This window comes from Leopardus geoffroyi, chromosome D4 (assembly GCF_018350155.1).
Source record: "Leopardus geoffroyi isolate Oge1 chromosome D4, O.geoffroyi_Oge1_pat1.0, whole genome shotgun sequence".
NCBI classification, from domain to species: Eukaryota; Metazoa; Chordata; class Mammalia; order Carnivora; family Felidae; genus Leopardus; species Leopardus geoffroyi.
Window position 1 is genome coordinate 1,479,260 of NC_059342.1, and position 13,235 is coordinate 1,492,494.

Consider the following 13,235-nt stretch of genomic DNA (forward strand, 5'->3'; position numbering starts at 1 on the left):
GGTGCTTCTGGAAACTGACAGTGTTCGGCCCCTCCCGCCTCTGCCTTCATGCCGGTCTTTGGCCCGTGGGGCCTGCCTTCCAGAGGTTACTCATCTGGAAGAGGATGGAAATAAGTTACACAAAATTCTCCTTCATGTGGCTTTATGTCTTAACTTCTGTAGAATATCACTATTGAGTAAATACATCCCTTTGAATACAGTTAATGGCGTTGGGAAATTTGACCTTTTTTGTAGGTCTTGAAACCTAGTATTGGTGATAGGGAACATATTGACTTACTCTTTGAATCTGAATTTTCAAATCTGTGTTTTTTATGCCACACCTGAAAATCGTGCATCGCGCTCATCGGCATTAGAGAATTTAAAAATTCGTTACTTCGTCACTCTTGTTGGTTTTGGCTAGCGTGGCTTCTCCGTGGTAACGTGCTTGGTGGTCAAGTCCGTGCTGGCTGGCCGGGCTAGCTGGTTCCCGGCAGAGCCTCCCGGTCGACACCGTTCCTTCCAAGATGTGTGTGGTCTTTAGAGGCCGCTGGGTGGCGGGGGGGAAGGGGGGGGGTTGCTGGCAGCATGTCATCCCGGGTGGCTCCCATGGCACACTGTCCGGCCGCCGTGTGTGTTTTCCTCATCGCTCGCAAAGAAGTCTCTAAACATTGTTTTCATCATGAGAACATTTTTCATACGGCGACTAAATGCCTTTTTCACGTGCCTCTCTCAGTCTGTGTAGTCTGCTGACAACAGCTTCTCTTGATAGAGCGTCTGTGACAGGAGAACAAGGACCCCCATGCGTAGCCGGGGTCAGTCCTGAGAGGCGTCCTTGTCACGCAGCACACAGTACTCCGCTTAGTGGTGCGAGGGCACAGAGAACCAGAGCTGGTGCACAGGGAGGCATGCCGCGCGCAGAGGCAGGCCTGGCTTATCGGGCAGTTCTCCAGCCTTCAGAGAAGTGTAGACAGGTTAATTCACTTATTCGACTGGGTTCTGAGAGATTAGTAACTCACTTTGCAGGTTCTCAAAGGTTTATTGGAAGTCAGTGACTTCAGTATGATTTTAGAAAATGTTCTTTCTTTGGAAATCTTTGTTCTTAAGTTATGGTTTGTTTTTAGGGAAAGTCTGTGCTTTTCAGGAAGTTTGTAGCGCATGCTGGTCAAAATTTTAGGGAAACAAGAGGGTCCCCTTCCCTTGAATGCTGCTGTGTATTGGCATGGCCGATGTTGCGTGTGCTTTCTCAGAAGTTTCGTGGAGCAGGTCAGCCACAGGAGGCAGTAAATTGCACTTCTCACAGTGGTTTGGGTTGTAGTGTTAGAGCTTGAATGGAGTTCATAGTGTTCTTTGCAACCGAATTTGGCCACAATTTAGAATCACCTGAGAAGGGACTTGACCAGTTACAGCATTGTGAGTCTCAGACTTTGAGGCTCTAATCTCCTGGGTCGGAACTGTTTGATCAGAAGTGTCTCCTCGTATGTTTGCATGTGCATATGTGTATGTGGGGTGAATATGTGTGTATGTGGGGTGAACATGCATGTGCATGTGTGTGTATTTGGGGTGAGTGCGTGTACATGTCTGTGCAGCGAATGTGTGTGTGTGCATGCATGTGGGATGTGTGTATGGGTGAGGGTGCATGTATTTGTGATGAACACGTGCATGTATGTAGGGTGAGTGCATATACGTGTACGGTGAATGTGCGTATGTATATGCACGTGTGGTGGACGTGTGTGTGAGTGCATGCACATGTATATAGGGTGAGGGCGTTTGTGTGTGGTGAATGTGAGCGTGTGCATGTGAGTGTATGTGAAGTGAGTGAATGTGCATGTGTTTGCATTGAACATGTGTGTGTATGTGGGGAGCGTGAGTGTATGTGTGGTGAATGTGTGTGCCTGTGCATAAGTGTGTGTGTGGCAAAAATGTGTGCACGTGCACATGTATGTGTGGTGAGCATGCGTGTGTGGTGAGTGTGTGTGTGGTGTTGGTGTGCATGCATATTGAGTGTACTGTGGTGAGTGTGTTGAGTGTGTGTGGTGAGTGTGCTATATGTGTGGTAAGTGTGAGTGCAGGTGCATGTTTTGGTGAGTGTGCTGTGATGGGTGTGAGTGCATGTGGTGAATGTGTGTTTGGTGAGTGAGTGCATGTGGGGAGTGTGTGAGTGTGGTTGTGTGCGTGTGGTGAGTGCATGTGTGTGAGTGTGCTGTGTGGTTAGTGAGTGTGTGTGTGGTGAGTGTGCTATGTGTGATGGGTGTGGTGAATGTGTGTGTGGTGTCAGTGCATGTGTGGGGAGTTTGTGAGTGGTGACCATGCATGTTGTGTGTGTGTGTGTGTGGTGAGTGTGCTGTGTATGTGAGTGCATATGTGTGGCATGTGAGTGTGCATGGTGAGTGCATGTGTGGTGAGTACATGTGTGTGGTATGAGTGTGTGTGTGGTGAATGTGTGTGTGTGGTGTGTGGTGACCACACGTGATGTGTGTGTGTGTGTGTGTGTGTGTGTGTGTGTGTGTGTGTGTGTGGGGCAAGTGTGCGTGTGTGGCAAGTGTGCGTGTGTGGCAAGTGTGCGTGTGGTGTGTGTGTGTGTGGTGAGTGTGTGAGTGATATGCACATGTGCCAGCACCATCACTCTCAGCTAGTTGCCCTGCAGTTGTGGAAGTGACATCTTGAGCTTCCCTCCCAGCAGGCTGTGGGCTAGGCACTCGGAGATGGGCCCTCGCATTGGACCGTGACTGTGGCCTCTGGGTGCGTGGGTACCGTGGGGGGGAGAAGTTAGTCACCGTCTGGTGCTGCCTGGGCCGGGTGGCTCTGGGAGCTCCGGTTAGGCACTGGGGGGAGTTCAGAGAATGGGAGGGAGGGTTTGGGTTTAGGGATGCTCGTTCGTTCTTATATTTATTTAAATGTGTCTCGGAGAGTTGGCGGGGCAGGGGGCAGGGAGAGGTAGGGTTTGTGGGCTGCTGGTTTTCCTGGTGTCGCCCAGATTCTGAAGTTGGAGGAACGCTCTACCTGGTAAAGGTTGTTGGCATCCAGGGGTCTCTAGGCTTGGTTTTGTTGGGTTTCCAAACAAAGCTTAAGGAGGAGATGGTGTAGCCTCACGGCCCCGTGTCTGCTGTCTGTCCCCACTGTTTGGGCTATGGGGACACTCAGGGCTCAGGTGCCTGAGGCCTGACTTCATAGGCACCCCATCCCTGGCTTGTGCAGGGGAGCAGAGCCTTGAAGGGTGTCCTTCTCATTTTTATTACATTGCTAAGTAGTTTATGGTATTTGGAAGTGTTCTGATGCTGAGGCCACGGGCCCCATCAACACACGTTGGTCACCACGTGTCATGCTGGCCGATGGTGCCCTCTCAGACTCCGGGAGACCGAGGTCGTGAGCATGCAGGTGTGCGGGCCCGCGGGCCCAGCTGATCATCCTGCCTCCCGTCTGATGTGGGGCCTGGTCCTGCGTGTGTCCACAGCCATGTCTCCGCACGCTTGTTCTCGGGGCTGTGCTGGCACGGTCAGCACGAGGGGTGGCAGAGTGAGTGCGGCGTCCATAGGACAGGCATAAAGTCACATTCTGAGAGCATAGATCCCAAGTTCGGTCCATGATGTATGTGAAGCGTGTGGCCTGGTTGTGGTTTTGCCTAACGGCCGCAAACTAAGTATAGGGGCAGCACCTGCCACATTTCACCGTTTGTATCAAGAAGCTAGTCAATAGCTGAAAACTGAATTTTAGTCTCAATAGGAAGACTCCGTTGCCTCACAGACGTGAGGGGAAGGGTCTGTCCCCACTGTGTCCCTTCGGAGCCTGTAGTCTTAGGGCTTTGAGAAGCCGGCAAGGGGCGGAGAGAGGGTGGTCCAGATGCCTGCAAGTTAAAATCCTAGCTTCAGTCTGTAATGTTGATCACCGTAAAATTAACTGTGTTTTAATGTTAAACATGAATTTCCAAAGGTGTTTGGGAAGTGGGATCAGTGTTGTGTTATCCCCTGAGGAGGGACAGGGCAGATGGGGACATGTGCTTGCCACTCTGGCGTCCTGAGCTCATGCTCTGCTAACAGCTGCGTCGTTTTCTTTCCTTGTCGACGGAACAGCCAGACCAAATCCGTTCGGAATGCCTGGGATAGTGCCACCGTATGTCCCCCCCCAGATGCTCAACATTCCGCAGACCTCTCTGCAAGCAAAGCCTGTGGTGAGTCCTCCCCCCACCCCCCACTTCCTGCTCCCAACCTGCCTGCCTTGGGGGCTGCTGCCCTTGGAAGCTGCACAGGCATCCGATTTTCGTGAAAACTAAGATCATTTCTGAAGCTGTCAAGCTGCTCTGTGGGGCAAGTGCCAGTGTTCGTTGAACTAAAGCTTAGCCAGGACCAGGCAGTGCTGACCGGAGTGCGCGCGTGACCTCTGCCCTCTCTTTCAGGCCCCGCAGGTGCCCAGCCCAGGTGCCGCGGGCCAGGGTCCACACCCGTACAGCCTCGCTGAGCCGGCCCTCGCGTTGGAAACGAGTGGGAAGAGTCTGACCGAGCACAGCACCTACAGCAACATTCCTCACGAAGGAAAGCATACCCCGCTGTATGAACGGTCGTCCCCGATCCACCCAGCTCCAGGCGGCAGCCCCAACCACGTGGATTCAGCCTACTTTCCAGGGTCTTCTACGTCATCGTCTTCCGACAACGATGAAGGCAGTGGAGCGGCTGCAAAGTGAGTGGGTTGTGGAGCAGCTGTGGCTTCCCCGGGGTCGGTTGGCCGTGTCAGGCGCGTCAGGCAACCTGGGCTCTGGGGCGGTCGAGAGCTGAGCACGGAGGCGTGGGGGTGTTGTTTGTTGCAGGAAGGCGATGTCACTGTGCACGGGTTGGGCTTCTTGGACATGGGCGAGGGGCAGTCAGAGGCTTCCTTGAGGCTTCACAGGCTGGAAGTCTGTGCTCGTCAGCCGCGGCCTCGGGCCACTCCTCTGCTGCAGTGGAGGTTTAGGAAAATTGGTTCGTGTGACCCCTTAGACGTGGTGAAGTTATCTGGTAAAGTGCTGCTGACTCTTCCTGTCCCCTGGCCTGGGGGACCCCAGTCTCACCCCCGAGAAGCATTTTAAGTTAGACGCTGGTGGCTTCTAGTCTTCGCTCCTGGATTGAGGGGACCTTGAATTTCCTTCCCTCCTGAATTGAATCTAGCAATTCTAGCTCAGCAGCTCGTAGACGATTCCTTAAATCATGCTGTTCACCTGACTGGAACCAGAGAAAGCTCCAGTCAATGTTGGAGTCATTGCTGGAGGGGAGTTTTTTTTTTTTTTTTTTTTCTTAAGTTTATTTTTGAGAGAGAGAGAGTGAGAATGAAAGCAAGTGGGGGAAGGGGCAGAGAGAGAGGGAGATAGAGCATCTCTAGCAGGCTCTGCATTGTCACCACAGAGTCACATGTGGGGCTCAATCCCACAACTCTGGGATCATGACCTGAGCTGAAAGCGGGAGTTAGATGTTAAACTGACTGAGCCACCCAGGCTCCCCAGTAGAGAGGAGTGTTTTAAATGTGTGTCCCCGAGTAAATGAATTTTTAAATACGTAACTTGTTAGAGTCTGATCAAGAAAGTTTTCAGTGCACTATCTTCCTTCTTCTCCTAAAAACTCTTGAGTTCTAAGAAACCTGACTCACAAACAAGGAAGAAAAGGGGAAAGGAAAGGAAAGGAAAGGAAGGCCTTTCTTCTTTCTTCATCTCCTCTTCTTCACTGCACTCTGGCTCATGGCTGGACATCCAGGGCCCCTTGGCCCTCCATCCATGGAGATGGTTTCTCGTCTTCTGCAAATTCGCACTAGGCATGAAGGCTGAGGCTAGACATCCCCTCTCTTGTTCTTTCCTCCATCTGTAGAGTGGATGCAAGTGTCCCCTGACCTCAGGCAGGAGTTACCGAGGGCTTTGCTGCCATGCAGGGGCTGTGTGCTCCGTGGAGCAGTGGTGCATAAGTCCATGCGGTTCTGAAATCCCGACGTGAAGTATTAAGCTGGACTTTGCATTCATTTTTCCCAGTTAACTTTCTGGAAAGGGCGTATAGTGGAGACTGAGTGTGACTGGGCCGGGGCCTGGGATCGTGTGTGTGCAAATGAGAACAGCTGGTCGAGTCTCAGAAGCCCTTCCACACTGAAATTCTACGGCACTGAGTTCTCTGTTAATAACTGGTACAGATTTGGTCTAGTGAGAGACATGCTTGCTAGATGGCTGGGAGCAAGGCCCAAAGCAGGAGGGTGTGTGCCTGGGCCACCTGCGGGGTCCCCCACAAGTGTGGCCAGCCGCCTCATGGGGCTGGGAGATGAGGGGGATACTTGCTGGAGGGCCCTCAGCTCTACCCTGACTGTGTCACTTGTCTGGCCCTGCCCTGTGCTTTCACGGTGCTCTTTGGGGGAGCTGCTAGAAGGGGGTCTTTGTGTGTGGGGCAAGCATCCTCAGCCTCAAATGCAGACATTGGGAGGCCTTGTTGGCCTGTCACACTTTAGTTTTCTTGAATCTGCTTCGCCTCCCCGTTTATCGTGATCAGCAGACATGTTAAAACAGAGAGGAGGAGGGAGGGAGAGGAGGGGGATGGCAGTTGTGCCCGAGGCTTTGGGGCCAGACGCCAGGCAGAGCAGGACCTGGGTCAGCCCTCACAAACGTCCCTGGCCCGCATTCCTGGTCTCCAGCGTGAGCTCTCCAGCCTGAGCGTGTTGTGTGTTGTGTGCACTGGCCACGAGCACAATAGGGTGTTTCTATTCTGGCTCAAAATCTTGGTAGGAGTGGGAGGTCATGACTTGCTTTGGTTTGGACTTGAATTGGGACCTCTGGACTTGGATCTGTTGTTGGGATGGTCTTCAGGGAAGGAAGTACATTAAGCCAAGGGGCACTGAGCACTTGCTATGCGACGGGAACATGGCAGCTGTTGGCATGTTTCTAATGGATGGTGCTAATAGGTGACAGGGACCACTACTGAACAAAAGCGAATCGATCTGTCCCCTCCCCCAAAGCATGCTACAAATGAAAAGGACAAGTATTTCAAGTAGCAAAGAATATAACATGCAGTTCACAGAAGAAACACAGATGATCAGGAAGCATAAAAGATGTTCACCCTCACCAGAGAAGAAAAAAAAGGAATGTTAAAACATAACGAGGTACCTTTTTGTGTAACCTATAAAGTTAGCAAACATTTATTTTGAAAGATAAAGTTCAGGGGATGCAAGGCTTCGGCAGACGGAGAGGCTCTCCTGGCATGTCCGGGGGGCGCAGCTCCCTGCCACGAGGAGGACATGAGGTGCGCCATGAGCACTGCAGGTGGGTGCGCTCACGGCCACCGCTCAGGTTCACACGGTGGCACGTGAACCACGCATGCTCGGCAGGCCCGCCCCTTATCCCCCTGCTTGCATACCTCGGTGGCAATCTTGGCCCTGGAGGCGGAGGGGCCGTTGTTGTCACAGGTGCCTGTGGAGCCCCAGGCCAAGGGGAATTGGGCATCCTTAGTAGGCATGGCTGCCGCCCAGGCTGTGCTGGCTCTCTCACTGCGGCCCTGTTTCTGTCGGAGGACAGAGGCACCTGAGGATTATTTTCTTTCTTTATTTTTTTTTTAATTTTTATTTAAAAAAAAATTTTTTTTTTTAACATTTATTTATTTTTGAGAGACGGAGCATGAGCAGGGGAGGGGCAGAGAGAGAGGGAGACACAGAATCCGAAGCAGGCTCCAGGCTCCGAGCCGTCAGCACAGAGCCCGACGCGGGGCTCGAACCGACAAACGTGAGTTCATGACCTGAGCCGAAGTGAGACGCTTAACCGACTGAGCCACCCAGGCGCCCCCCGAAGATTATTTTCAAGTGACGAAAAGAAATATTCCGCTTTCTAACTCCGTGGTTTTTCTCCTGTTTTATCGGAGTGTCGTTAGCATGTACTTCTTGCTCTACTCTCGGTTAAGTCTTTGTGAAACGGAAACGAAGGCACTTGTTTTTCTTCCTGGCCTTTGTCAAATCTTTGTAGTCTTCTTTCGGTAGAATTAAAAAGTATGATGGAATCCTTGCGGAGGTGTTTGTCTTACATTATGGTCACATATTCATTGGCTTTTAGATACTGAATCTGTTCTGAGTTTGCTAATTTAAAGTTTTTAGTTCTTTGTTCTGTTTTTCTAAGAAATATGGAAATCTCTGTACAAAGTCAGAGAACTGAGACGTTAGAAAATACGGTACAGGAAGTCTCTCAGGAGCCACCTCTAGAGACACAGGTGTTTTCACAGACAGGTGAACACACAGGTACCTTGTTTTTCACTGCGTGTCCTAACGTGCCTTTCTACTCATGGGGTCTGATCTTAGGGTCAGCAGCTTGCCTTCTTTCTTACACGTGGTATGCTTTCGTAATAGTGTGTTCACGATCGTGCGTGGAGATGGGAGTGTGCGTGTGTGCACTGTGCATCACTTCAATGTTTGGCTGTGATTACTGACATCTTGAAATGGCTGTTTGAAAGTCCTGTTAGGAGAGAACATGAATATAACGTCTCTGCGCTCTGTGGCATTGTTTGTATGGATTGCTGTTTCGTGTTCCTGTGCACGTGGGTGTTGCTATGGGGTCAAGGTGGCATCTGTCAGATAAGATTTGCCGGCCCCTGTGAGTCCTGTGGGATCAGATCTCGTCTGTGGAAGGTCCCTGTCGGTGCCGAGGGCCTGCACACCACCGTGGAGACACGGTGCTGTGGGGACCCAGGCCCCAGTCTCCTGTGGCTGGTCGTGCCAGGTTTTGGTGGCCTCGTGGTTGTGTGGCCTGGAACTCACTGGGCCAGGCATGGATGGAAAGCGTCTAGCTTGTTTGTGAATTGAATCAGCTGATGAGTAACCACAGTAAGTGATAGGTAGCATCACTATTTTTTCGGAACGCCAATTCCATTTTAATGTGAGACACCTCAAGAATTTCATTCTGTGCCCTTGACCTAGTGGCCCAGGAAATGTGCTTCCTCTGCCAGGTGGTAGTGATGTTAGGCTGCTTGTCTCCTATTCTTTGTCCTCTCAGGTTCCTTTCCCAAAGAAACGTGTGGTTCACAGAGAGAGCTACATCTTACCCTGCCTGATCGCCCCCAGCCCCCAACAGGCTCAGCACAGTTGCAGCCTTTTCTGTCCAGATTCTTACCCTCTTTATGTGCTGGACTAGGGCAGCATACCTTGTGTATCCTCATAAAAACAATTCTGAGTCACTTTTATGTGTTGGTCAGGTGTAATCCCGGAGACGGGTGTCTTCACGTGTCCTGGCCGTGCTCTGACATGTATGGGTGTTTTGTGTTGAGCTCGTCCGCCTGTGTTAGGGGTTTGAACCCTCCCTCGATGGCGGAGAGTCGTGAGGAGTCCTGGCAGATGCATGAGAGGCACACATGGACGTCCCATCTGACTGTTGGGTAGGAATTGGAGCATCACTTTCCGTGTTCCCAACTTCGTGTGTGACAACCTGAACGTGTGACATTAGCTTAAATCAGGGCATTAGGAGAACGTCCTTGCAGGGGTGTTGGGGGTGTGACTCGTGGTCCCCCATCCCGGCACCCAGTCCCCCGTGCTCTGTGGTGGGAGTCTCAGGCCTCCTCAGGGCTCTGCGGGGCTAGGGTGGGAACAGGTGCGCGTCCAGGCCCCTTCTGTCCCAAGCTGGGGAGCACACAGAAATGAAGATGTGTGCATGCCTGTTGCAGGCTGGCCGCACTCGGTCACCACATCTGTGACCTCGTGCATACGCTGGATATTTCTACTGGGAGTTTGGTCTTTTATCTTTCTTTCCTGTTTTGTTGCCTCCCTTCTGGTTTTATTTGCCTTTGCTCCTTCATTCCTGTTGACAAGTCACTCAGCTCGTGGTAAGTGCCCCTTCGGGCAGCCTGCACCCACGTGGTGGTGACGTGAGTGAGAAGTCAGCGTGTGGGCCAGACGCTTTCACCTCCGGTGCACGCAGACACCGGCACCGCGCCAACGAGACCCACAGGCAGGAGGGTCAGGTTTGCTGTCTCCCCCATGTTCAGTGCAGGATGACCCCAGGTGTCCTGCTGCAAAACGAGGCCCGCAGAGCCCGGTGATGTGTGCTGGCCTCTGTCCTCACCACTGTTCTGGGTGTGCTGATGGCCTGCTGCGACCCAGTCTGTGTACAGGGATGGCCTTGGGATGGCCTCATCCTGTAGCGGCACAGGGCCACTGGAGGGATGGCGGGCCGTGGTTGCCTCCAGTCACTGTTGCCGTGCTGCCACATGGGTCCTTTCCCTTCCCTCTGAGCCTGACTCCTGTCAGCAGAATTCAGTGTGAGCTTGCAGGCTTCCTGTGGCCTGTGTGGGTCCCAGCAGGTCTCTCCAAGGCATGGCTGGTGACAGGTCGCCTTTCTGAGCAGTTGTGGAGAGTGAAACCAAACTGTGTGTTCTTCGAGGCAAGGCGTCTGTCATACACCCAGTAGCTCGTTTCAAGTTGTAAAGTGACATAGTCATCCTAGTGAGATGTTCTGGACTTTAGAGAAACTGGCTTTTGACAAGATGCTTTTCAGGCAGAATTTTAGATTTTATAGTATGATTCTTAGGAGGCGATGTGATTATCTAGATTAGGACATTACTTTTAGTTTGGTAGTGACCTATAAACAGTAACACTGGTAGTATATGTAAATGTAGGTTCTGTGTGATCTTCGGTGGGACAAGCTTTCCACTTCGGTAGCAAGTAGGGCATGGCCGCCCTGCCCCGCCCCGTGCTTGCCGGCATGGGGCCCATCGTGAGGGTCGCGTGCTTACGGGGCTGCATGTTTGACGAGGCTCTGTGTTGAACTTCGTGTGGTATGGAGGAGAAGTCAGGCTCATGCCGTCTCTGCCATATACCTTTTGGCTGTGGTTCTGTGATTCCTTCTTTCATCCGTTGGCTACCTGCTTGGCGGTGGCGTGAGTGCTTATCTTCACGGCGTGTGTAATCTAGTGATGGAAATGGACGACAATGCAGTGCCAATGTGACACACGCCGTGAGGGACATGGCCGTGAGAATAGCAGACGGGCTGGGTAGGGAAGCCTGCAATGAGGGGACGTTGCCGCCAAGGCCTGAAAGATGAGGCGTCATAAATAAAAAACTCTTCTGTCGTGAAGAGAGGGGCTGGAAGTCCCGACAGAGTGCGGGGTCCCTCTGCCTCGCCAAGAGCCTGTAGGACACAGGACTTCCCGGAAGTCTGTAAGAAGAACATGGTGCGCTTGCCGCAATGAAGGAGGAAGTGTGTGGACTGCCTGTGCAGGCGGCCCCAAGAGAAGATGTCGCATGGGGAGAGGTGCCCGTCTCCATCTTCATCAGGGAAGTGCAGACCACCAGACCACGCTGGGGGTCACTGCACCCCAAGAACGACTGCCAGGGGAGCCACAGCAGACTGGGCGCATTCAGGGCGGTGGCTGGACCAGAGCCCCAGCGGCAGTGTGCTGTCCCGGGGGCTCATCTGGCAGGGATGCTGGGTCCAGGCCTCTGGACGCGGGTGGCGGGTTTCCAGGGCACTCAGAGCCTGGGAAAGTCCCGCCTGTGCTGTGAGAAGTCTCGTAACCCCTACCCTTGGGAAGGGCTCTGGAGCGGGGCAAGGGGCAGCTTCCGGCGGGTCAGCCATGCCTCAGTTTGGTGACTTGCATGCGTGCTCAGTTTGTGGACGTCCGCTGAGCTGTGCCCTTGTAACTGGTGCATGTTTTTATAGGTATATCCTACTTCCGGTGTCTAGAATTGTGAACGATAGATGTTATGTTTCTTTCTAAAACCTGTAAGTATCTGAGTAATTTGTTCTAAAGTTTCACTAGATAAATGTCACTGACTTTTTAGTGAAAAAGTACGTAAGCATCTCTATTTATGCCACGTTTTGGATCACTGCAGTGCCGCTAACCTTTCCTTCCCAGTGCTGGAATGCTCCTGCTGGACGCAGCACAGCTGACAGCTTATGCGCCGAGCCCTGCTCCAGGCCCCCTGCCCCCACAGTTGGTGCCTCGTTCTTGACTTTAAACAGAATGATCTTGGAATGATCGTTGTGCTCCCGGAATACTCACGTTCAGTTTGGTGCCTCCTCATCGCAAAGGATCCTTCTAGTCTTGCAAAGCTGTGGCCTCAGAGGGTACAGATGACTCGGACCGAGCACTGGTCGCCCTGAGTCCTTGCAGAGGACCAGGAACTGGACGCTGGGCAGCTGTGCAGTGTCCCTTCACATGGCTGGGACCGAGGAGCCGGATCGGGCTCTGAGAGGTGCCGCATGGGGACTCTTGTTTACTGTGGGCGTCTGCTCCTCCTCTCTCCTTCTTTTTGCTGTTTGTTGGGTTTGGTTTGGTTTATTTTATTTTATTTTTTTTAGTAGCAGAACTGACATGAAGTCTGTTGGAAGATGGGAGAATTAGTGGGTCTTAAAAAAATCTGTCACTTGAGTCTGTTAGGAGGCAGGTCCAATAAATTGCGCCCTTCCCTGGCCTGCCCTGTGGCCAGCACTGATTTCAGAAGCGGGTTTGGGCACGGGTGCTGTGGGGAGGGATGGGGGGAGGAGCCCTGCCAGGAGGCAAGGGAGGCCCATCTGCGGGGAGATCCTGTCCGTTCCCCAAGCCCGTGGTGAGCTTCCGTTTATGTTGTGGTCTGCGGTCTACAGATGAACAAAAACGTTTATGAAATAATGCCATGTGTACCACGTTTACTGCATTCTGTTCCATTTCAGTGTTTACAAAATGCTGGTTGAACTCTTCTGGAGATACTAATGGGTCACAACCTACAGTTTTTTAAAAAATGCCGATCGGAATACCTCAATCTGGCCTGTGAGATGCTCAGTGCTCTTCCCGCTGTCCCTTTCCACACCCTGATTTTTACTGCTTTCCAGTGGAAGCTGTCCCCCAAATCCCATTCTGCCGCCCACTCTCTGAGCGCACTCCCTCTCCTGGGCCACCTCCCTGCGCTCCCAGGGCCTCTCGGAGAACAGGCCGGGCGCCCCGTGTCTGGTTTCAGCACGTGACACGTTACACGTATTTATGAATGATGAGGAATATCCGAGCCAGATAACATTTAATCCTCCTCTGCCTGATATCTCTCAGTGGAGTGTGATTGTTTTATCCTGTTTCTCCAAGACGACTGAACTCCTTGGAGGCAGGGCTGCGCTGCCTGCTCTGTGGCCCACCCTGTCATCTTTGAGGCGGGTGCTGAGGTTGGGTTAGGTGCTCTGTGTTTCCTCTTCCAGGGAGTGGCTGTTGCTGCCCAACCGAGTAGGCCGAAAGCGCCCCCAGCGTAGGGCTGTCTCCGGAGGTGGTTTGTTGGGGGAGGCGAGGTCAGTAAAGCTGAGGTGTCGCTGAGTCTGTGGGCTC

General features: G+C 52.5%; 1 protein-coding gene across 2 annotated transcripts in view; it reads left to right on the forward strand.

The window, feature by feature from the left end:
* Positions 1–13,235, forward strand: part of FAM120A (family with sequence similarity 120A) — a 96,532-nt gene that overhangs the window by 44,724 nt on the left and 38,573 nt on the right. For both annotated transcript variants that reach the window (XM_045468231.1, XM_045468230.1), the window contains exons 6-7: positions 4,047–4,144; positions 4,370–4,650. In XM_045468231.1, coding sequence (XP_045324187.1) covers positions 4,047–4,144; positions 4,370–4,650 — 379 coding nt within the window. The remainder of the gene's footprint in view (positions 1–4,046; positions 4,145–4,369; positions 4,651–13,235) is intronic.